Source organism: Monodelphis domestica, chromosome 6 (genome assembly GCF_027887165.1).
Source record: "Monodelphis domestica isolate mMonDom1 chromosome 6, mMonDom1.pri, whole genome shotgun sequence".
Lineage (NCBI taxonomy): Eukaryota > Metazoa > Chordata > Mammalia > Didelphimorphia > Didelphidae > Monodelphis > Monodelphis domestica.
Window position 1 is genome coordinate 16,906,325 of NC_077232.1, and position 26,549 is coordinate 16,932,873.

General features: G+C 36.2%; 1 protein-coding gene across 6 annotated transcripts in view; it reads left to right on the forward strand.

The window, feature by feature from the left end:
- The window catches only part of LOC103104362 (butyrophilin subfamily 3 member A2-like), a 40,422-nt gene extending 14,499 nt beyond the window's left edge, over positions 1-25,923 (forward strand). For 2 of the 6 annotated variants that reach the window (XM_056801691.1, XM_007497536.3), the window contains 3 exons: positions 10,552-10,671; positions 22,285-22,397; positions 23,576-25,923. In XM_056801691.1, the coding sequence (XP_056657669.1) occupies positions 10,552-10,671; positions 22,285-22,397; positions 23,576-23,764 (422 nt within the window). In that variant the 3' untranslated portion in view covers positions 23,765-25,923. Of the gene's footprint in view, positions 1-10,551; positions 10,672-22,225; positions 22,247-22,284; positions 22,398-23,411 lie in introns of all 6 variants that reach the window. The other 4 variants (XM_007497538.2, XM_007497537.3, XM_056801690.1 and 1 more) reach the window with 4 other exon arrangements.
- Positions 25,924-26,549: the final 626 nt, after the last annotated feature.

Genomic DNA, 26,549 nt, shown 5'->3' on the forward strand with positions numbered 1-26,549 from the left:
GGGGTGTGTTGTCTTGGGAGAAATCCATACAATTGTACTCTGAATTTCAGGCCTCATGCGAATGTCAGGAAGGCTAGAATGTAAGGGATTTTTGTCCATTTCCCCTCCCTTTGCAAAATAGATCCCATTGCAGGAGAGTATAATTTAGCTTTCTATTTACTGGCAATCCATCCAAATTCTAGGGTATTTTGGGGCCATTCATTATGGAAATACAATACATGCTGCCACTTAGATCTTGTAAATCCAACATTTTCCAGTTGAAAAGGAGGCAGCCCAGTGGGGATCTCCATAGCAATGAAGAAGTCTGTTCATAGTGAAGCACAAGGAAACAGGCTCAGGGACTATTCTCTAAGGCCACCCAAACCAGGAAATATGGGAGAGGGAATAGGAAAAATCCAGGCATAGCAGCAGAATGAGATCTGCCTGACCCTAAAATGGATATGCAGAAACTGTCTGCTGTGGCCCTACATACAGCAGTGGAGGGAGTCTTGCTGTGTCCCCAAACTTAGAGTTCTAGTTGAATGTCCCCCATCTATTGGAACTTGCTGGCTGTGAAGGCCTATTGTAGTGTCTTAGCTAAGCCCAAGTACTCAGAAATAAAAGGGAAAAGCCCCAAAGCAAGGAGTATTCAGAGATGGGGCAGAATAAAGCATACCTCAGAATGGAGTAAGTTGAGTCAAGATAAATGAAGATGAATTGCCCCCTGCAGGTCACCAATAATGATTTGGGCAATGCTAATTGGATCTCATCCAAAGAACTGGTTGACAGTTCAGATTCAGACATTGTCAGGAAACAAGTTTTATTATAGGAGAATATAGTAATAGAGTGGCTATAGACAATTAGTTAGCTAGTATAGTGAATAAGTCTGGTAGGTTAAATAAGATAAGTAAAGGTAAGTATGGGGTCTATAGAATTTTCAGGAATGCTTTTGATCTTGATTAGTTACTAAGGAAGGGATCATTTATTTGAGCAGTTGCTACCCTGTTTTTGCAAGGATCTAATGTCATTTTACCCATGGTACACTTTTGTCTGCATGACTTTACCCATAATTCACTTTGTTTACCAAGTGGGTGGAAGCAAATGGCAATGTAATTGGGATGCTAATGATATGTTAAGTGCCACAGAGTAACTTTAAGTCAAATTTTGTTGTTTTCTGCACTCTAAGAGAAGCAGTGATTGTGGAAATTGAGTATTATTTGAGCCTAGTTCTATGTGACTGGGAAACTGAACCAGTGTTCTTGCTGTTGTGGGTTTTAAAATTAATAATCAATAACCAAATATTGTATTTTATAAAGTTTTATTGATAATAACTAAAGCAAAAGAACTGCCTGACTTCAACCCAGTCACAGGTCAAAAAGAGGGTGTGAGAGAAGCTTACATCCACTTACATATCAATAATGTGATCTTGCCAAAGTGGAGACCTAGGAGAGATTATAGGGAATTTTTGAAAATACTAAGGACTTCTGGGGAATGAAGTCAAAGGTTCAAAATCTCCATTTATACATTGTTCAGAGAACCCAATCAAGGATGTAGGTTATGTCTAAAGATTGATTTAAGATACTTCTGGGTAAGCATGGTGGCAGATTAGACACAGCTTGTTCCTCAGACCCAATGATATAGACGACCTCAAACCACCCCCCCCCAAGAAAAAAAAACATCCTCATAAGAACAGAAGGACTCTAAAATCCTTCTGCTACAGGTGCAGCATTGAAGGTACATGGATTCAGGCATTTCCACACTATAAGGGAACAAAAAAGCTCCCACCCAAACTTGAGCTCATCTACCCTCCCCCATCACACCTACAGAACCAGAGTTAAAGTCAGCATGTGCCAGAATCAACGAGTGAGGAAGGGGCATCACTGGAGTGAGTAAGGGGGCAGCTCCAGGTCTTGGGAGCTGACTAAGACCATGAAGGACTTACCCCTGAGAGCAGTAACACCCAAAACGCCAGCAGGCAGGGAAGAGCAGACCTTGGGCACCCCCGGGGAAGGTAGCGCAGCTGCAGAGAATCAAGAGATTAACTGAGGCAAAAGCCTTGATCATTAGATCCATACACAGAGAGCCAGCCCTCCTCACTCAGATTTCTGACTGGAAAGGGAAGGAAAAACCATAGATATGGCAAACAGTGCCCAGGAACAACTTCCCAACACCAAGAAAAGCAAGAAGAAGGGGTTGACTTTAGATAGTTTTTATGGAGGAAAAATACAGACTACAGAGGAAATAGCAGAAGAGGAAACCCAAATAAATGCTCCAAAATCTTTCAAAAGAAATGGAAATTGTCCACAAACTCTGGAAGAATTCAAATTGGAGCTTATCAAAAAGATGGAAGCCTTCTGGAATGAAAAATGGGAAATAATGCAAAGAGAATACAACAATCTGAGGGACAAGAACTCCCAATTGGAGAAACATCTGGAAGCCTCAAAAAAGCAGGCTAGACTAAACTGAAAAGGAAAATCAGTCTTTAAAGACCAGAATTAGGCAACTGGAAGACAATGATCTTGCAAAACAGCAAGAATTAATAAAGCAAAGTCAAAAGACTGAGAAATTAGAAGAAAACATAAAATATCTCACTGAGAAGGTGACAGATCAGGAAAACAGAGGAAGGAGAGATAATCTGAGAATCATTGGTCTACCTGACAAGCCAGAAATAAACAGAAATCTTGACAACCTAATACAAGATATCATCCAAGAAAGCTGCCCTGATGTTCTAGAAAAAGGGGGCAAAATAAACATTGAAAGATTACATAGAACACCCTCTACACTAAATCCCCAAAAGACAACTCCAAGGAATGTAATTGCCAAATTTCAAAGCTTGCAAGCTAAGGAGAAAATCCTACAAGAAGCCAAAAAGAGACAATTCAAATACAAAGGAGCACCAATCAGGATCACACAAGACCTGGCAGCTTCCATATTGAATGACCTCAAGGCCTGGAACACGATATTCAGAAAGGCAAGAGAACTGGGTCTTTAACCAAAAATCACCTACCCATCAAAACTGACTATATACTTCCAGGGGAAAGTATAGGCATTCAACAAAACAGAAGATTTCCAAGTATTTGTAAAGAAAAGACCAGAACTCAGGAGAAATTTTGATATCCAAACACAAAGAGCAAGAGAAACATGAAAAGGCAAATATGAAAGAAAGGGAAAAGGAGAAAAATGTTTTTTTCTTTATTCAAACTCTCTTCTTAAGGGCTACAATTAGATCAAATTATATATATTAACATATGGGGGAAAGTTATTTGTAAAGCTCAAAAATTGTATTAATAATTATAGTAATTAGAAGAATCACTCATAGGGAAAGACTGGAGCATTAAGGGCTAGAATATGATATGTATACACACAAAAAAGAAAAAAGGGGGGGGGGAATCGATAATGGTACCAAGAGATACTTGGAGAAATAGGAACAAAATGAATAGAATAATCTTTTTCACAAAAAGATACACATGGGAAGGGGAGGGGAAGAATACTCTTATAAGAAGGAGAGGAAGAGAGTGCTAATAGGTAATACTAAAACATAACTCTCAATGAAATCAACTCTGAGAGGGAAGAGCATCTAGATCCACTGGGATCCTGAATTCTATCTTATCCTACAGGGTAAGGGAGAAGGGTAAACTAAAAGGGTAGGGGAGAGGGAGTACAAAAAGGAAGAGTAGGAGAGGGGAGAGGGAACTTAACAGACCCTAAAAAAAACCCAACAAGAAGGGAACAAAAAGGGAGGGACCAGAAAGGGAAGCATATCAAGGGAGGGTATTAAGGGGATTGATTAAAAGTAAACCACTGGTTTAAAAGGTCATAGCAAAAGAAGAAAGGACAGAACTAGGAGAGGATATCAAAATGCTAGAAATTCACAAGTGACAATCATAACTTTGAATGGGATGAACTTACCCATAAAACATAGACAAATAGGAGAGTGGATTAGAATCCAAAATCCTACCATATGTTGTCTGCAAGAAACACACCAGAAGTGGGTAGATATTCAAAAGCTCAGAATTAAAGGTTGGAGCAAGACCTATTGGGCCTCAACTGATAGAAGGAAGGTAGGAGTTGCAATTATGATATCTGACAAAGCCAAAGTAAAAATAGACCTGATTAAAAGAGATAGGGAAGGTAAAAACATCCCGATAAAAGGGAGTATAGACAATGAGGAAATATCAATAATTAACATGTATGCACCAAATGGTATAGCACCCAAATTCCTAATGGAGAAACTAGAAGAATTGAAAGAGAAAATATATAGTAAAACTATACTAGGGGGAGACCTGAACCTACAGCTATCAAATTTAGATAAATCAAATAAAAAATAAATAAGAAAGAGATAAAAGAGGTGAATGAAATCTTATAAAATTTGGAGTTAATAGATATGTGAAGAAAAATAAATAAGGACAAAAAGGAATACACCTGTGAATCTTAAAAATTCTCAGACTCTACTTTAGAAGATTTGGTTAAGCTATTCCCCGTTTAAACAATGAAGGTACTTGGTCAGGAATGTATTGGGAACTTTAACATTACTCCACCCATACTTAGACTGTGCCCTCGGGGAAGAAAAAGTTGTAAACTCCTTACTGAACAATGAAAAAGTCCCTAACTCATACTTATATCCCTTAAGCTAGGTCTATTTTTAGATCTAATACAAAAGGGTGCTAAGTACCTATAAAGGTTAAATTAATCACTAAAAGGTCAAGCAACTTACAAAAGGGCAAGGTTAGCAAAGAGATGTAAAATACTCAGAAGATATAATCTAATCAGAGAAGGTGAGAACTAAAGAAAATATGAATTAAGGATGGTCAGTCCTATGGAAAACGTCTACTGTGATTGGTAGATGTGAAAATTTAGGGGAGGTGACACAAGAGAAAAATTTCTTTAAAAGGAAGCTGGAGGTGGAATTTTTTTAGTTCAGCTTTGGAAGCTGAAATGGAGGTCAGGAGTCAGAGGAGGCTTTTGGGTCTCTGAACACTAGAATTTTGATTGGAAAGATCTTGTGGTGAGTGATTAAAGACTGACTTAGTTTCTCTCTTAAAGAGAAAAGGCCTAGGCCATTGGCATAGGCCCTAGCCTTTTCTTACTATTTCCTCTTACTCTGTCTCTTTCCCTTTCCTTAATTCCTTTATTTGTATTAATTAAAATCTCCAGAAAACCCAGCTGACTTGGGTATTTCATATTTGGGAATTTTCCCATGGTGACCACTTATTTTTAATATAAAATCAAGATGCTAAAATTATTTTTATAATTTTGGCAATTCCCAGTCTTGAAACCCACACTTTCATGGTCACACTTCTTTTCAGCAGCACATGGTACATTCACAAAGATTGACCATATACTAGGCCATAAAAACATGGTATACAAATGCAAAAAAGCAGAAATAATAAATGCAATCTTTTCAGATCATAAGGCAATAAAAATAATGATCAGTAAGGGTACATGGAGAGCCAAATCAAAAATTAATTGGAAATTAAATAATATGATTCTCTAAAATTGGTTAGAGAACAAATCATAGAAACAATTAATAATTTCATTGAAGACAATAACAATGATAAGACATCCTTTCAAACCATATGGGATGCAGTCAAAGCAGTATTAAGGGGAAAATTTATATCCTCGAGCTAATATATTAACAAATTAGGGAGGGCAGAGGTTAATGAATTGGACATGCAAATCAAAAAAAAACTTGAAAGCGAACAAATTAAAACCCCCCAGAAGAAAATCAAATTAGAGATCCTAAAAATTAAGGGAGAAATTAATAAAATCAAAATTGACAGAACCATTGAACTAATAAATAAGACTAGAAGCTGGTATTTTGAAAAAACAAACAAAATAGACAAAGTACTGGTCAATCTAATTATAAAAAGGAAAGAAGAAAACCAAATTAACAGTATCACAGATGAAAAGGGGAACCTCACTTCCAATGAAGAGGAATTTAAGGCAATCATTAAAAACTATTTTGCCCAACCACATGGCAATAAACATACCAAACTAGGTGATATGAATGAATATTTACAAAAATATAAATTGGCTAGATTAACAGAAGAAGAAATAGAATTCTTAAACAATCCCATATTGGAAGAAGAAATTGAATAGGCCATCAAAGAACTCCCTAAGAAAAAATCCCCAGGGCCTGATGGATTCACAAGTGAATTCTATCAAACTTTCATAGAACAGTTAATCCCAATACTATACAAACTATTTGACATAATAAGCAAAGAGGGCGTTCTACCAAATTCCTTTTATGACACAAATATGGTACTGATTCCAAAGCCAGGCAGGTCAAAATTGGAGAAAGAAAACTACAGACCAATTTCCTTAATGAAGATAGATGCAAAAATATTAAACAGGATACTAGCAAAAAGACTCCAGCAAGTGATCAGGAGGATTATTCACTATGATCAGGTAGGATTTATACCAGGAATGTAAGGATGGTTCAATATTAGGAAAACCATCCACATAATTGGCCATATCAACAAGCAAACCAACAAAAACCACATGATTATCTCAATAGATGCAGAAAAAGCCTTTGACAAAATACAACACCCATTCCTATTGAAAACACTAGAAAGTATAGGAATAGAAGGGTCTTTCCTAAAAATAATAAACAGTATCTATTTATAACCACCAGCCAACATCATCTGCAATGGGGATAAACTAGATGCATTCCCAATAAGATCAGGAGTGAAACAAGGATGCCCATTATCACCTCTATTATTTGACATTGTACTAGAAACACTAGTAGTAGCAATTAGAGAAGAAAAAGAAATTGAAGGTATTAAAATTGGCAATGAGGAGACCAAGCTATCACTCTTTGCAGATGACATGATGGTCTACGTAAAGAATCCTAGAGAATCAACCAAAAAGCTAATCAAAATAATCAACAACTTTAGCAAAGTTGCAGGATACAAAATAAACCCACATAAGTCATCAGCATTTCTATACATCTCCAACATAGTTCAGCAGCAAAACCTAGAAAGAGAAATCCCATTCAAAATCACCTTAGGCAAAATAAAATACCTAGGAATCTATCTCCCGAGACAAACACAGGAACTATATGAACACAACTACAAAACACTTTCCACACAATTAAAACTAGCTCTGAGCAGTTGGAAAAACATTAACTGCTGATGAGTAGGACGAGCTAACATAATAAAAATGACCATCCTACCCAAACTTATTTATCTATTTAGTGCTATACCCATTGAACTTCCAAAATATTTCTTTACTGAATTAGAAAAAAACCATAACAAAGTTCATTTGGAAGAACAAAAGATCAAGGATACCCAGGGAAATAATGAAAAAATACAAAGGAAAGTGGCCTTGCAGTCCTAGATCTCAAACTATATTATAAAGCAATGGTAATCAAAAAAATTTGGTACTGGCTAAGAGACAGAAAGGAGGATCAATGGAATAGACTTGGGGTAAGGGACCTCAGCAAAACAGTCTATGACAAACCTAAAGAGCCCAGCTTTTGGGACAAAAATCTACTATTTGACAAAAACTACTGGGAAAATTGGAAGGCAGTGTGGGAGAGATTAGCTTTGGATCAACACCTCACACCTTACACCAAGATAAACTCAGAATGGGTGATTGACTTGAACATAAAGTAGGAAACTTTAAGTAAATTAGGTGAACACAGAATATTATACATGTCAGATCCCTGGGAAGGGAAAGATTTTAAAACCAAGCAAGACTTAGAAAGAGCCACAAAATGTAAAATCAATAAATTTGACTACATTAAATTAAAAAGTTTTTGTACAAACAAAACCAATGTAACCAAAATCAGAAGGGAAATAACAAATTGGGAAACAATATTCATAACAAAAACCTCTGACAAAGGTTTAATTACTCAAATTTACAGAGAACTAAACCAATTGTACAAAAAATCAAGTCATTCACCAATTGATAAATGGGTAAGGGACATGAACAGGCAATTTTCAGTTAAAGAAATCAAAACTATTAATAAGCACATGAAGAAGTGTTCTAAATCTCTTATAATCAGAGAGATGCAAATCAAAACAACTCTGAGGTATCACCTCACACCCAGCAGATTGGCTAACATGAAAGCTATGTGGCAAAGTAGGGACATTAATTCATTGCTGGTGGAGTTGTGATTCTGGAGGGCAATTTGGAACTATGTGCAAAGGGCTTCAAAAAGAGTATCTGCCCTTTGATCCAGCCATAGCACTGCTGGGTTTGTACCCCAAAGAGATAATAAGGAAAAAGACTTGTATAAGAATATTCATACCTGTGCTCTTTGTGGTGGCAAAAAATTGGAAAATGAGGAATTGGAAAAATTCCCCTTCAATTGGGGAATAGCTGAACAAATTATGATATATGTTTGGTGATGGAATACTATTGTGCTAAAAAGAATAATAAAGTAGAGGAATTCCATGGGGACTGGAACAACCTTCAGGAAGTGATGCAGAGTGAGAGGAGCAGGACCAGAACATTATACATAGAGACTGATACACTGTGGTACAATCGAATGTAATGGACTCCTCCATTAGTGGTAATGCATTGATCTTGAACAACCCGGAGGGATACAGGAGAAAAAACACTAACCACATTCAGAGGAAAAGCTGTGTGGGTGAAAACACCAAAGAAAAACAACTGCTCAATGACATGGGTCGAAGGGGATAATTGGGGATATATACTCTAAATGAACATCCTAGTGCATATACCAAAATCATGGAAATGGGTTCTCATCAAGGACACATGCAATACCCAGTGGAATTGTGTGTCGGCTATGGGAAGGGATGGGGGAGGGGAGGGAGGAATAAGAAAATTATTTTTGTAACCAAGGAATAATGTTTGAAATTGATCAAATTAAAAAAAAATAAAGATTGATGTAAAGACTTTTGTCATAATTGTAAAAGAAAGCAACCCATATGACTCATCTGAAATGGGCTCCATACTAATCAACTAATTATTGTTTTAATGTTCTTTTGACTGTACAACTACTTGGCAGGATTTGTGGGACATTTCAGCCAGTTCAATATAATTCAGATGCCATCTGCCAAAATATCTTCCTTTACCTCTGTCTGATGCCATTGCCTCACTCTTTTGCAAGGCTAAACTCTCTACCTATTCAAATAATCTCATTTCATGCTGGCTTCTACAAAAAATAACTTTTTAAAAATTTATGTCTACTGTGCCACTTCTTTTCAGTCTCTGCCTATCTCCTGTATCATTTTCTACTGCTCACACACATGTTTATTTTCTTCAACTTCACAAAACTCATTTAATCCTTCTTTTCTCCAATATCTGCCATCTCACATTGATTCTGCTATTTGTAGATACATTCTTTGAAAAGGAAGTCTTTAGTAGATGCCTCCACTTCCTTTCCTTTCCTTTTATACCTAAGCTTCTGATCTTAACATTCCACTGAAACCGCTCTCACCAAAGTTACTAGTAATCCCTGATTTCCAAATCCAATGATTTTTTTTCTTAATCTTCATACTCCTTGATCTCTCTGAAGCCTTTGACACTATTGATCACCATCTTCCCTTTGCTGTTCTCTCCTCTGTGAACTTTTAGAATATCACACTCTCTTGGCTCTCCATCTCTACTACCTATCTGATTCTCTGTCTCCTTTGCTGACTCCTCATCTAGATCATGTCCTCTAATTTTAGGTGTCTCCGGATTTTGTTCTGGGTCCTCTTCTCTTTTCCCCATATACTACTTTACTTGTTCTCATCAGATCCCATTAATTGAATTACCATCTCAGTGTTGATAATTTTCAAAACAATATTCCTTAAAGCAGTTAGGTGGCTTAGAGAACACACAGCCAAAGCTGGAGATTGGAGGACCTGGGTTCAAATCTGGCTTCAGATACTTCTTAGATATGTGAAGATATACCCAGGCACCCAAGACAACCATTGCCTTGGTTCCTCAAGTTCTACTTCCTTTGTCTTCTCTTTTCATTTCAAATGAGCCCCACAAAATTCCATTGCCTCTCACTCTGAAATGCTCTGAATCTGAAAAGCTGGTCTTAAAACATGGAAAGTCCTGTTCTAAATTAGGCTGGTTGCAATGAGTCAATATTTAATGTCTTCTGTGTATCTGGTATTGTCTCAAGTACTGAAGATACAAAAAAAGGGTATAGACAGTCAATGCTCTCAAGCACCTCACAGTTTAATAGAATTAGTTGAAAACAGCTTCTATTTTGACAAAAAAATAGAGGTTCCCTCTTCTGAGGTATTTCCTACATAACCTCCATTCCTGGCCCTGAAGACTGCTTTCCCTGCTGTGCTAACATGAAAAAGAGTGACAAGGCTCTGTCTGCTGGGCTATTGTGATTTTATGCTGATGGCTCTCTGTTTCATGTTTCTGTCTACTCCTTGTCAAGGAAGTCCCTTGACCAGAGCACTGGCAAGTTAAACAGGGACCATCTCCTAGGGAATGTTTGAAAATAGAGAGTTCTAAATTCTAGTTTTGGACTAATGAGGAAATTACTGAACTGGTCTAAATTTTAATGTCCTCTGTAAAATGATGGGGCTGCACTAGATTTTCTCTAAAGATTCATGCAACACCTGACATTAATGACTGTTTTGAATTTTTCAGATGGCTGGTTTTCAAATATCTTTTTCTGGATAGTGACATGGATTGTGTCTATGGTCATCCTTGTAATCATTATGCTTTTCATCATCGTTTTTCTGAGTTGTAAGCTCAAAAAAGCCAAAGGTAAATATTTGCAGAGGATGGATTGTTCTAGCACAAAATGGAACACAGAGCAACTGGTATAAAGAAGGCTCAATGAGGGTACTCCCTCTGATAGGGCAGGTTGGCACCTTCTAGGCAACTTATAGCCATTCTATATAGTCCAAATTATTCATTTTACATCTTAGAAGGTGCTCCATCTGTTGTTTGGTCATAAATTCTTCCCTTCTCCAAGATATGACAGATAAACTATGCTATGTCTCCCTAATTTACTTATAATATCACCCTTTATGTCTAAATTATAAACCCATTTTGACCTTCTCTTGGTATACAGTGTGAGATATTTGTCTATATCTAATTTTTGTCATATTGTTTTTCAGGTTTCTGAAAAGTTTTTGTCAAATAGTGAGTTCTTATCCCCCACACTAGAACCTTTGGTTTTATCACATATTAGATAGCTAAAGTTATTTACCCCATACCTATTCCATTGATCCACCATTCTATTTCTTAGCCAGTACCTGATTATGATTTTTGCTATTTTTTTAGTTCTATAAAATAATTTTTGGTAGTTTGATTGGTATGGCACTGAAGAAGTAAATTAATTAGGTATTGACATTTTTATTATATTTGCTCAGCCTATCCATGAGCAATCAACATTTCCCCAGTTACTTAGATCTGAGTTTATTTGTGGGAAAAGTGTTTTGTAATTGGGTCCATATAATTCCTGGGTTTGTCTTGGCAAGTAGATTCACAAGTATTTTCTACTGTCTAGAGTTATTTTAAATGGAATTTCTTTTTCTATCTCTTGCTGCTGGACTTTGTTGGCAAAGTATAAAAATTTATGTGATTTATGTAGATTTATTTTGTATCCTACAACTTTACTAATTTTATTAATTAAACCACTTTTTTAGTTGATTCTCTAGTATTTTCTAAATATGCTATCATTTTATATGCAAAGATAGGTTAGTTTCTTAATTGCTTACTTTCATTCTTTCAATTTCTTTTTCTTCTCTTATTGCTAAAGCTAATATTTCTAGTACAACATTAAACAATAGTGGTGAATAATGAGCATCCTTGCTGCAAACTTGATCTGATTGGGAAAGCTTCTAACTTATCTCCATTGAAGATCACACTTACTGGTATTTTTAGATACTAGTTATTATTATAAGGAAAGGTTTGTTTTCTAGTATTATTTAATAGGAATGGGTGTTATATTCTGTCAAAGGCCTTTTCTGCATGTATTGAGATAATCATGTGATTTATGTTAGTTTGGTTATTGATATGGTCAATTATGCTGATAGTTTTTCTATTAAATCAAGTTCTAATTCCTGATATAAATCCCACCTGGTCTCAGTGAATAATCCTTGTGATATATTTTAATCTCTTGATCAACATTTTAATTAACATTTTTGCATCTGTGTTTATTAATAAAATTGCTCTATAATTTTCTTTTTCTGTTTTTGATATTCCTGGCTTATTTATCAACACAATACTTGTATCATAAAAAGAATTTCATAGGACTCCTCTATTTGCAAAATTGTTTATATAATATTGGAATTAATTGCTCTTTAAATGTCTGATAGAATTCACTTGTGAATCAATTTTGCCCTGCAGGTTTTTTCTTAGGGAGTTCATTGATGATTTCTTCAATTTCTTTCCTGTGATTGGATTATTTATATTCTATTTCCTCCCCTGTTAATCTAGGCAATTTATACTTTTGTAAATATTCATCCATTTCACTTAGATTTTTAGATTTATTGTCATGTAATTGGACAAAATAGTTCTTGATAATGGCTTTAATTCCCTCTTTATTGGAAGTGAATTCACCCTTTTCATTTTTGATGCTGTTAATTTGATTTTCTTCTTCCCTTTAAAAAATCAAATTAACAAGTGATCTAACTATTTTCCACCACATTATTTAGTTTATTTTTTTTAGAATATTTTCCCATGGTTAATGATTCATATTCTCTCCCTCCCCTCTTCTCTTCTCCATCCCATACCTGACAAGCAATTCCACCAGTTTAAAAGGTCTTATTACTCAAAAGCTATTTCCATATTGTTTATATTTATAATAGAATAACCTTTTAAAAATCAGAACACAAATCATATACCCATATAACCAAGTGATAAAGCATAAGTTTTTATTTTGTGTTTCTACTCCCATAGTTCTTTCTCTACATGTGGATAGCATTATTTATCATAAATTCCATGGGATTGTTCTTGATTATTACATTGCTATTAGTAGCAGAGTCTATTACATTACATCGTTACCCAATGTTTCCCTTTCTGTGTACAATATTGTGGTTCTGCTCATTTAACTCTGCATCAGTTCATAGAGGTCTTTCCAGTTCATATAGAAATCAAGCAGTTCATCATTTCTTATAGCACAATAATATTTCATCACCATCATATACCACAATTTGTTCAGCCATTCCCCCATGCCCCCTTGTTTTACAATTTTTTGCCACCACAAAAAGCACAATTATAAATATTTTTGTAGAAATCTCTTTGGAGTACAAACCCAGTAGTGGTATAGCTGGATCAAAGGACATATTCTTGTTTGAAGCACTCTGATCATAATTCCACATTGCCTTCCAGAATGATTGGATCAATTCACAACTCCACCAGCACTGCATTAGTGTCCCAATTTTGCAACATCCCCTGCAACTTGATTATTTTCCTTTACTGTCATATTGGTCAATTTTCCAGATGTGAGGCAGTGCCTCAGAGTTGCTTTACTTTGCATTTCTCTAATTAGGAGGGACTTAGAACCCTTTTTAATGCGATTATTTATAATTTTGACTTCTTCATCTGAAAATTACCTATTCATATCCCTTGACCATTTGTCAATTGGGGAATGACTTCATTTCTTGACTTAATTCTTTATATATTTGGGAATTTTGACCTTTGTCAGAGTATATTGTTATAAAAAATTTTTGCAATTTATTGCTTCCCTTCTAATTTTGCTTGCATTGGTTTTGTTTCTACAAGACATTTTCAAGTTAATATAATCAAACTTATTCATTTTACATCTTATAATGTTCTCTATTTCTTACTTGGTCTTAAATCCCTTCCTTTCCTATAGATCTGATAGGTATACTATTCTATGTTCACCTAATTTATTTATGATTTCACTCTTTATATTTAAGTCATTTACCCATTTTGATTTTATCTTGGTATGAGATATTGATCTAGACCCAATTTTTCCTGTACTGTTTTCCAATTTTCCCAGCAGTTTTTGTCAAATAGTGAGTTCTTATTCCAAAAACTGGAATCTTTGGGATTTTCAAATGTTAGTTTGCTGAGGTAATTAATCCCTTTTCTATTTTGTTGATTCACCAATCTATCTCTTATCCAGTACCATATTGTTTTGATGGTGACTGTTTTGTAGTACAGTTTAAGATCTGGTACTTCTAGGCCTCCATCTTTCACATTTTTTTTCATTAGTTCCCTTGATGTTCTTTATCTTTTGTTCTTCACCATGAACTTTGCTGTAATTTTTTCTAAATCTATAAAAAAGTTTTTTTTGGTAGTTTGATAGGTATGGCACTAAATAAGTAAATAAGTTAGGTAGGATTGTCATTTTTATTATATTTCCTCATCCTACTCATGAACATTTATTGTTTTTCCAATTGTTTAGATCTAGTTTTATTTGTGTGAAAAGTGTTTTGTAGTTGTGTTCAGATAATTTCTCAGTTTGTCTTGCCAGAGAAATCCCCAAATGTTTTATATTGTCTAGGATGATTTTAAATGGAATTTCTCTTTCTAACTCTTGATGCTGAGTTTTGTTGGAAATAAATCATGCTGATGATTTTTGTGGGTTTATTTTGTATCCTGCAACTTTGATAGAGTTATTATTTCCAACAGCTTTTTAGTTGATTTTCTAGGATTCTTTAAGTAGACCATCATATCTGTAAAGAGTGATAATGTAGTTTCCTCATCACTTACTTTACTCCCTTCAAATTCCTTTTCTTCTCTAATTGCTACTGCTAGGATTTATAGTAAAATATTAAATAATAGTGGTAATGATGGGTATCCTTGCTTCACTCCTGATCATATTGGGAAGGCCCCTAACTTATTCCCATTGCAGATGATACTTTTTGATGGTTTTATGTAAATATTGTTGATTATTTGAAGAAAGGTCCTTCTATTCCTAAACTTTCTAGGGTTTTCAATGGGAATGGGCATTGCATTTTTTCAGAAGCTTTCTCTGCATTTATTGAGATAATTATGTGATTTCTGTTCATTTGGTTATTGATATGGTCAGCCATATGGATGATTTTCCTAATGTTGAACTAACCCTGCATTCCTGGTGTAAATCCTAACTGGTCATAGTGAATAATCTGTGTGATTACTTGCTATAACCATCTCTTTGCTGTATTTTATTTAAGGTTTTTTGCATCTATGTTCATAAAGGAGATTTGTCTGTAGTTTTCTTTCTCTGTTTTTGTTCTACCTGGCTTGGAAATCAGTACCACATTTGTGTCATAAAAAGAATTTGGTAAGACTCCTTTGCTTATTTTGTCAAATAGTATTTTTAGTATTAGCATTAGTTGTTCTTTAAATATCTGATAGAATTCACTTGTGAATCCATCTGGACCAGGTGAATTCTTCTTAGGAAATCAGTCCAGTCACAACTGTGACAGAGAGACAGTTAGAGAGATGGAGGACAAGTATTTTTCTTCTTTTCTTCTTTCTTCAGTCAGACAATCTTTGCTTGATTAACTCAAGTCCAGACTCAGTCAAAGTCACAAAGGTCTCTCTCACTCTGCCTAAGTCAAGTAATAACCAGTCTCTCTTGGTCAGGAAAACCCCAAAGAGAGAGAGAGAGAGCAAATTTCTCCCTCCTTTCTTGGTCAGTCAACCTCAGAGAGCAGAGCCAAAGTCTCAGTTGGTCAGTAATCACAGAGAGCAGAGCCAAAGTCCCCATTTCTTCTCCCTCTCCAGCTTCAACTGCCTCCTCCTGGGAACATTCTGTTTGGAATCTTAACTTGATTTTGCAGATCAGGTCCCCAGATTGGTTTCTTGCATGACTTGGCTTGTAAGTCCTCTCTCTCTTCATAACTCTACCACATATGATCAGCTATATGGATGATTTTCCTAATTTTGAACTAACCTTGCATTACTGGTGTAAATCCTAACCAGTCATAGTGAATAATCTGTGTGATTACCTGCCATAACCATCTCTTTGCTAGTATCTTATTTAAGGATTTTGCATCTATGTTCATAAAGGAGATTGGTCTGTAGTTTTCTTTCTCTGCTTTTGTTCTGCCTGGCTTGGAAATCAGTACCACATTTGTGTCATAAAAAGAATTTGGTAAGACTCCTTCTTTGCTTATTTTGTCAAATAATTTTTTTAGTATTAGAATTAGTTGTTCCTTAAATATCTGATAGAATTCACTTGCAAATTCATCTGATCCAGGTGAATTCTTCTTAGGGAGTTCCTTGGTGGCTTGTTCAATTTCTTTTTCTGAGATGGGATTATTTAATTATTCTATTTCCTCTTTTGTTAATCTAGGCAATTAGTATTTTTGTAAATGTTTGCCTATTTCATCTAGATTGTCATATTTATTGCCATATAATTGGGCAAAGCAACTCTTAATAATAGCCTTAATTTCCTCTTCATTAGAGGTGAGATTAGTCTTTTTATTTTTAATAACTGTTAATTTGAATCTCTTCTTTCTTTTTTAAATTCAATTAACTAGTACTATGTCCATTTTATTTGTTTTTACAAAGTACCCGTTCCTAGTCATATTTATTAGTTCAATAGTTCTTTTACTTTCAATTTTATTATTTTCTTCTTTAATTTTTAGGATTTCCAAATTGGTTTTAATGTGGAGATTTTTAATTTGTTTCTATTTCTAATTTTTTAATTTGCAAGCCCAATTCATTGATCTCTTCACTCTCATTTTTGTTGACATATTCAGTTAATCAAGGATATAATTTTCCCTGAGTACTGCTTTGGCTGTATCCCATAGATTTTAGTATGTTGTGTCCTTATTGTCATTCTCTTCAATGAAATCAGTAATTGCTTCTATGATTTGTTTTTTGACCCGCCAGTTTTGAAGAATTAGATGATTTAGTTTTCGATTAATTTCAAATTTTCCTCTCCATGAACAAAAATTTATTGATTATAATTTTTACCACATTATGATCTGAAAAAGTTGCATTTTTTATTTCTGCTTTTATGCATTTGGTCATGATGTTTTTATTCCCTAGTACATGTCATGGTATTAAAAAAAACTAGACATAATATTACAAGAAATTATCAAAGATGGCTTCCCTTATATTCTTGAACAGGAGAGTAAAAAAAATTGAAGACTCCACTTGTCATCTCCTGAAATATATACCCAAATGACAACTCTCAGGATTATTATAACCATGTTCAAGAACTCTCAGAACAAGGAGAAAGTACTATAAGCCACCAGAAAGAAATAGTTCAAATATAGTAGAGCTACAGTCATGATTGCAAAGTATCTAGCATATTCTACATTAAAGGGTCAGAAGGATTGGGATATGACATTAGAGAACTCAAAGGAACTAGGTTTATCACCTAGAATAACTTACCCAGCAAAACTGAGTGTATTCTTTCAGGTTAAAAATGATTATTTTATACAACAGATGATTTCCAAGCATTCCTGATGAAATTACAAGAGTGAAACAGAAAATCTAATGTTCAAATACAAGACTGCAGAGAAGCATAAAAAAGTAAGAGAAAAAGGAGGAAATTTAAGAAATTCAATAAGTTTAAATTACTTATATTACTACATGGAAAGATGATATTTGTAAGTCAAAATTTTTTTTATCATCAGAGCAGTTTGAAGGCAGTATATATAGACAAAGTATATATATATATAGACAAAGGGTATAGGAATAAGCTGATTAGTAAAACATAATATTCAAAAAAATCCTCAAGGGAAAGAAAGGAGGATTGAAATGAGAGAAAAGGTAGGGGAGAAGGAGAATGTGGCCTATTATTTCACCTAAAGAGGCATGAAAAAAATATTGCAGTGAGTGGATGATGAGGGTGCTGATGGGAAATGCTTAATCCTTATTTTCATTGGAATTGGCTCAAAGAGTGAATAACAATCATACTCATTTGGGTATAGAATCCAATCTTATCTCTTAGAGAAATAGGAGGGGGAACAAAGCTGAGGCATGGGTAGGGGGTAGTAAGAGAAAGGAAGGGAAAATAAAGGATAATTTAAAGTAAAACACTTGTGAGGAAGGACAGATAGATAGGAGAGAGAAAGAACAGGAGCAAAGGGGGAAAATAAAATGTAGGGGAATACAGAAATGTTAATAATAACTGTGAGTGGTTGAACTTATCATAAAATTACATTTGAAAACAGAATGGATTAAAACCAGAATTATACAATATATTGTTTACAAGAAACATATTTGAGGGAGGGAGACACAGACACAATAAAGTTAAAGGGTGGGAGTAAAATCCATTGTGCTTCAACTGAAGTAAAAAAGGAAGAGCTATCATGATGTCAGACAAAACTAAAGCAAAAATAGTCTAGTTAAAAAAGATTAGGAAGGAAATTACATCTTGATAAAATGTGCTATATAGATAATGAAGTAATATCAGTATTAAACATATCTGCACCAAATTGCATGGACTCCAGATTTTTAGAGGAGAAATTAAATGAGCTACGGGAGGAAATAATACTAAAACTATATTAGTGTGAATATTCAACCTTCCTCTTGGAAGTAGATAAATCTAACCAAAAAATAATAAGAAGGAAGTGAATGAAATTTTAGAAAAGTTAGATTTAATAGCTATCTGGAGCAAACTGAATGGAGATAAAAGGAATATGTCTTCTTTTCAGCAGTTCTTGACACATACACAATAACAGACGATGTGCTTGGGCATAAAAGCTTCAAAACCAAATGCAGAAAAGCAGAAATAATAAATCCATTATTTTCAGATCATAATGCAATAAAAATAAAGTTAATAAGGGTCCATGGAGAGACAAATTAAAAATTAATTAGAAACTAAATGATCTCATTCTTTAAAAAGGGTAGGTAAAAGAACAAATTATAGAAGTAATCAATAATTTCACTAAAGAGAATGACAATGAAGAGACAATATATCAAAATTTGTGGGATACAACCAAAGCAGTACTTAGGGGAAAATGTGTATCTCTAAAGAGTTACATCAATAAATAGAGGAGAAAGCAGATCAATGAATTGGGCACTCAACTAAAAAAAACTAGAAAGAGAACAAATTCACCCCCCCCCCCATTGAAGACTAAGTTGGAATCCTAAAAGTTAAAGGAGAAATTAATAAAACTCAAAATAAGAGAATTATTCTTATTTTGAACTAATGTGAACTAATAACGAAGAGTAGGAATCAGTTTTATGAAAAAAAATAGATAATAAATTGGTTAATTCGAATACAAAGAGGAAAGAAGAAAATCAAATTATCAATATCAAAAATGAAAATGGCAAACTCACCATCAATGAAAACGAAATTAAAACAATCATAGGTAGACAACATTGTAAGATGTAAAATGAATAATTTTGACTACCTCAAATTAAAAAGGTTTGTACAAACAAAACCAATGTAACCATGATTAGAAGGCAAACAACTGGATAGCTCAGTGAATTGAGAGCCAGGCCTGGTAATGTAAAGTCCTAGGTTCAAATCTGACCTCAGAAACTTCCTAGCTGTGTGACCTTGGACAAGTCACTTGACCCCCATTGCCTAGCCTTACTGCTTTTCTGCCTTGGAACCAATACAAAGTATTGATTCCAAGACAGAAGGTAAAAAAAGGAAACACACTGGGAAAAATTTTTGTTAAAAATTTCTCTGAAAAACATCTCATTTCTCAACTATATAGGGAATTAAGGAAAATTTATAAGAGTATAAGCAATTCCCCACTTGACAAATAGTCAAAGGATATGAACAAGCAATTTTCAGATGAAGAAATCAAAACTATCAATAATCATATAAAAAGGTTCTAAATTGTTGTTCATCAGAGGAATGCAAATTAAAACATCTCTGAGAGAATAGTGAAAGATAAAGTAAAGTGCAAAGAGATGCGGGTTGGAAATTATAAGATCTTGGATGGAATACAAAGGAGGGGGAATTCTCCTGGTTCTCTCAGAACTCTGAGAGGGGCTTTGAGAGTTAATTGCCAGCCCTGAGGAGAAATTTGTTAAGGGTAAAATTAGGGTTGTTGACGGAATACATTATACTAGTGGTTACCAGGGATTAAAATTCAATTCCAATAAAATACTTGTCAGTTTGGGATTTTTATAGTGGTTTAATTATAATAGAGGGAAGAAATTAAGAAGAAGAAGAGAGAGAAAAGGGAATTGGACTGCTCTGGCAAACCAGATAGGAGGAGTTCAGAGGTCTAGGCCAAAGGTCCTTCTCAATCTAGTTTGGCTTCCAGCCATTAGGCCTCCTCTGTGATGAGGGGTCTCCTAGGAGGATAGAGTTTTAGGAGGTAAAGGAAAGAGGAATTAGCCTAAACCACTCATTAAGCATGATAAGAATGCCACTACGAGCACCCAATGCTGAAAGAGCCCAACATCTCCTTGAGAGAGAGTGAGAGAGAGAGAGAGGAAGTGATGTGAAATATATAGGTAGTTCTTTACATCACTTCCTGCATCTCACATGTACCAATGGTAGCTTAAGCTTGGCTTAGGACAGCCCAGGAGGTCTGTCAGTTAATCCTTAAGTAGAGGTGTATGCATTCCTGGTTAGTAGAATTCTAAGACTAAGCAGGGTGGAGAAAATCTAAAATTCACAAGTTGTGGGGCAGTGAGAGAAATTCCCAGCTGTGAGACTTTCTTTTCTCTTGGATTCTGATTGTTGGTCCTGGTGTGAACCTGCGTTTTTGTTTCTGTCCATTCTTGAGTTAACCCTGCCTATTCTTGGCCTTGTTTCAATCTACTTGTGATACTCTGAAGAAAGAAGACCATCTTGAACCTGAAATGATTTGTTTAATCCAGAATTTCTGCTGGGAGAAGCATGTAGATCTTGGTGACACAATCACCTGGTCACCAAATCCTTATCCAGCAAACTTGATCTTCTATCTTTTACCAAACACTGTTTTGGAGAGGCCAGAGATTAGGGAAGCTAGGGCAGGGAAATTTTGGGTTAATAGCACAGTCAAGTTAGAGTGGCAGATAGCTTAGAAGACAAAGAAGTCAGGCCTTTGCAAGCCTCTTAGTTGGTAGGTTAAACATAGATCTTTATAGCTTAGGGATCTCCTTGGCCCTCCTCCCTCACTTGATCCTTGTTAACATGATTAAACCTTTTGTTGATAATTTTACATCAGTCAGATTGCATTTGTAATAGCTCCAGGTCTGAGGGTAGCCATCTTGCCCTGTAAGCCTGAGAGGAACAGAGATAACAAACTTCTGTTCCTTCTAATGTTTTTGAGTGGAAAAACCCACATCTTTCATCTCACACCCATCAGATTGAAAATTAATACAGTAAAAGAAAATGATAAGTGTTGGAAGGGACTCCTGGAAATTTGAAACATTGATGCATTGGTGAAGTTTTGAACTCCCCCAAGTATTCTGGAGGGTAATTTGGAGTTATGTCTAAGGAGCTATGAAACTATGAATACTGTTTGATCCTGTAATACCTCTATTCAATCTGGTTCCTAAAGAGGCTTAAAAAGAAAGGGTGAGAAAGAACCTACCTGAAAACATCATAACAACTCTATTTGTTGTTGCAAAGACCTGGGAATTGAAGGGATGTTCATCAATTGGGAAATGGCTAACCAAATTATGGTACATGCTTGTGATGATGGAACATAATTGTGCTGTAAGAAACAATAAACAGGATGATTTCAGAAAAAGCTGAAAAGACCTCCATGGACTATGATCAACTATGAAAGACTTGGCTTCTGTCTACAATACAATGATCTGGGAAAATTCTGAAGTACTTATGACAAAGAATGCTTTCTATTTTCAGGAAAAGAACTTTTGGAATCAGAATGCAGAAGAAAGCATGCTATTTTTCATTTAGTTCATTTGTGTTTTTATTTTGGGGTTTTGGCTTCATATGATTTTCCTCTTAAAACAATGAACAATGTAGAAATATGCTTTGCATGACAATACATTCATAACACAGATGAAATTGCTTATTATCTCTGGGAGAGGAAAGAAAATGGATGGAGACAATTTGGATCTTATAAGCCGAAAATGGATGTGGAAAATTTTCATTACATTGAATTTAGAATAAGATTTAAGAAAATATAAAAGTAAAATAATTATCATAAAGGCACTGATATTGATAGCTTCATACACTTTTAGATTATGAAGAATCTTAAAGACCATGTAGTACAACCCGAGAAATTGAGAAAATTATTTCCCCAAGGTCATAGAGTGAATTAGTATGAGAACCAGGCAACAAATCTAGATATTATGATGTCTAGTTCAGTAGTTATCAACTTAATATCAACAAGCTTGGATACTTGGAGAGCAGAAGGATCAAATGAGCCATCCTCCATGTTTGTTTGTTATTGTTAATGTAAATAGACCTATTGATGAGCCCCCCCCCATTGTTTCTCCATCTGTGCCATACTATTTCTGTCTCAATATTTTACAGGTAATCCTAACATTGAACCTGGTGAGTAATACCTTCTTTTTCATTTTATATGTATATAGTGATATTGAATGAAAAGAGGGGAAAAGATAGACTGTTCCAGGGAGCTCACAGCCTAAAGGGGGAGACAGCATGTAAACAACCATGTACAAACAGGATCTGGATGGGATTAATTGTGAGTAGGTGGTGAGGGAAGACTTTAAAGAAAAGCCTTTTGTAGAATGTGGAACTTTAGCTGACCCCCTGTAGGATCTAGAAATAGCAGTGAGGAAAAGAACATTCCAGGCATGAGAGGTAGTTAATGACAACACTCAGAATCAGGAGATGAGGGTCTTCTATAAGGATCAGAAAGGAAGCCAGTGTCAATGGATTGTAGAGTACATGGAGGAGGGTAAAGTCTAAGGTGACTGGAAAAGTAGGAAGAGGAAGTTCTGAGGGCTTTTGAAAGGCAAACAGAGGATTTATATTTGATCTGGGAAGTCATAGGGAGTCAATAGTGAAACCTATGTTTTAGGATGATAATTTTGATAGCTGCCTGGAAGGTAGAATAGACTGCATTGAGAGTTGAGTAAGGAGACCAATCAGTGGGCTATTATAGTGACTCCAGAGAGAGCCGAGAAGTGCCCAAATCAGCAGAGCAGATCCTGAGAATTTGGAAATTCATTGGAGATCATCAGTGGGGGAGGTAAGAGAAAGTGAGGAGTTAAGGATGGTACCCATGTTGCAAGTTAAGGTGACAGGAAATGTACAGATACCCTATGTCCCAGTGGGTGAAGATGTGGCACCAGTGAAGAGTCAGCACTCAGGGAGTTATTTCATTCCCACTTTTCCCAGCACCCTTGGATATTTTTGCTTCTCCCCACTCCTCTGTCCAGCAGCCCAAAGCAAGGACTTTCTCCTTCAATTCTCTCCAGTAATCTGGGGGCTCACAGACATCTTGAATTTGCCCTCTGGGCACGGGAAGTCAAACACCTTCACCATCTCTGCTCTAGAAATTCAGGAACAGAAAATAATGATGATAATGATGGTGGTGGTAGCCAGTAGTAGTAGCAGTAGTAGAGTAGCCAGAGTAGAATCAGTAGTAATATTAGAATTTAGATTGCTCTTTATGGATTGCAAATGGTTTTACAACTATTAACTTAGTTCTCACAAAGATTCTGGGAGGAGCTATTATTGTCCTCTTTTATAGGTAAAGAAATTAAGATAGAGAAGTCACATGAGGATGTGGCTGTAGCCAAAGTTTGAGATGCTGAAGAGGAGCATGGAGTGTCTTTGGAGGCCTAAGAGAAGTCAAGGCACATGGCTAGGGCTCTTGTTGAAACCCTTGGACTGACTTTGTGCATTTCTCTACAGTGGCTCCAACTCCTAACAAAGTCACATCTCCTTTCCTGCGAAACAATGAGGAGCATGGCTTTGCCTCTTCTCCTTGACTACAGAGGCCTGACTTTGGAACAAACTCTGATGTCGTGGCTCATGTGCTGTGCAAAGAGAATCATCAGTGGGAGAGAATGCAGAAGGAAAGAAGAAATGGGTGTTGGGTGACTGTAATGGGTCAGTCTGCAATGGAGAGGCCCCAGTCAGGTTCTGGATTCTTTGACTGATGAATGGGAACCCCTGCCGGCCTCTCTCCAGTTCCTGGACCCATCTGCAGGGGTCAGTGGTCCCCAAGATCATGTCGATTTTCTTGGACTATAAAGCAGGCACTACTTCCTTCTAAGATATGACTGAATGGAATGACATCTACACTTTCACTGATAATCTGCAAGGAGGCCCTGTAGCTGACCTGGCCCTTTTGATACAGCAGAAAAGACTGCTTCTTCCAACAATCTGTCTGCAGCATATGAGAGATTCTCAGCCTCAAGTAATGCTTTAGTCAGAGCTAATAAATATTCTAAGAATTGGAAATCCAGGTGCCACTTTTAAATTCCTCTTTACAGGATCACAGAATTAGAGCTGCAGTAGGACTTCATGATCAACTAGACCAACCTCCTCATTTTATAGATGAGGAACTAAGGCTCAGCAACATTCCCAAGGTCACATGGGCAATGCGTGGCAGATGTAGGATTTGAACCCAAGTCTTCTGACTCTGAATCTCATAATCTTTCCACTGAACCACATTATCTCTCTTGACTTGATTTTTCTCTCCATTGGACATCATTAAAGCTCAATGGAATTCCTTTCAGGAAGAGGTATTGGTACTTTCCCCATATTTCCTTCTTCATTCATGTGCCCACTATGTCTGCCCTAAACTGCTCATAGCTTGTGGTTCAGTATAGAGCCCTGAGCTTGGAGTCAGGAAGATCTGAGGCAAGTCACTTAATCCCTGTTTGTCTCACTTTCTTCATCTGTAAAATGGAAACAATGAGAGTGCCCCCTCCTAGGGTTATTGTAAAAGTCAAATGAGACAATAATTATAAAACTCTTAGCACAGTATCATGCATTTGTTAAGAATAATAGAAATGTTAGCTATGATGATGATGATGATGATGATGATGCATGTAGGTGGCCCAGTGGATTGAGTGTCAGGCCTAGAGTCCAGGAAGACTCATCATCATGAGTTCAAATCTGGCCTCAGACATTTCCTAGTTATGTGATCCTGAGCAAGTCACTTAGCTGTATTTGACTCAGTTTCCTCATCTATAAAATGAGCTGGAGAAACAAATAACAAACCATTCCAGCATCTTTGACAAGAATACCCCAAAGGGGTCATGCAGAGTTGGACACAAATGAAAATGTCTGAAAGATAACCATTTTTTTATTTTCTTAGTTCAATTCCATACGACTAGGATTCCCAGTCTGTGTACCTTTTGAATGTTAGTCCAATTTGACTTAAATATATATTTTTTAAACCCTTACCTTCCATCTTGGAGTCAATACTGTGTACTGGCTCCAAGGCAGAAGAGTGGTAAGGGCTAGGCAATGGGGGCCAAGTGACTTGCCCAGGGTCACACAGCTGGGAAGTGTCTGAGGCCAGATTTGAACCGAGGACCTCTGGTCTCTAGGCCTGACTCTCAATCCATTGAGCTACCCAGATGCCCCCTTAAATATTTTTAATACACACCTTAACAATATGGATGATGGCCTTTAGATGACAGGCTAAAGGGGGACATGTTTCCCAAGATACAGAGCATACAGAGCATACAGAATGGGGATTAGTGGCCACCACCAGAGGGAACTACTCCCAGTATAAGGAGTGCCCATAACACCTGTGTATGTGCAGACGTTCCTCTCAGGTGGCAGCCATCTTGTGAGAGCTCAGCTCCAAATACATAAAGAGTCCAAAGTTAAAGCAGAACAATCTGGTAATGCCTGGTAAATGGCTCAGCAGTAACTGAAGCCTTGTTGAATGGGGACTTTGCAGAAGAGGTCAGGGATTTGTTTCTAAAAGACTACATTTCCCATTTCCCAACTGAATAAATCAGAGTAACTTCTTCTCATTGGCTGCTGGTTGGAACTGGCTGCAGGTACAAAATCACCAGACTGGGACATTCTAGTTCATTTTGCAGCTTCATTCAGAAAGGGTGAAGGTCGAAGTTCATCCACAGCTGAATATCCATGATCTGAGATGGAGAGAGGACCCATTCCTCTTCTACTCCATGGTCCCAACAAATGGACTTGTGCTTCTGTTTTGCTTTGTTTGATTTTGTTTGCTTGTTTTGGGTTTAAATGAATATTAATAAACATCAGAGGGAAGATTCTCACCCAGATGTTGAGCCACTCTAAGGAGGGAAGCCCTGAGAAGTTTAGGGTACCTGAACTCTGGTCAGTGGGGGTGCTTTGGCCTTAGAATTTGGGGCTGTGTTACAAATTAAGCTTTGAATCTAGTCCCCTTCTCCTTCCAGAGGCTGCTGTGGTACAGGGTCCAATGCTCCCCATCCCCAGGTCATTTTTTAATATAAACTAACCTTCCTGATAAATTGGTAAATGGAACTAGGGCTCAGTTCCTCTTACACTTGAAGGAACAGCATTGGTGGGGAATTGAAACAATGGCAGAGTCCTTAAATGTCCTGGAGAACCCTAAGGAAGGGGTCAAATGAGCTTTTAGATTGGAGTTGGGGCAGGTAATCATGGTTACCCTTGAATCCAATAATTCCATTGTTAGGAACAATGCTTGGTTGTGCTATGAAGACACAGGAAGCAGTCTGCTCAAAGAAGTGCTCAGTAGCAGTACATGGAATTTTGGAAACCTGGAAATAACATGATGTTGAATAATAGGGGAATGACTAAAGATATTGTGGCTCAATTATATAAATTTTTTTTTCAGGGGGTCACTAGACTCAAAATGTCTTTATGATAGGGAATATCTGATGAGGAAGTCTTTGCACGT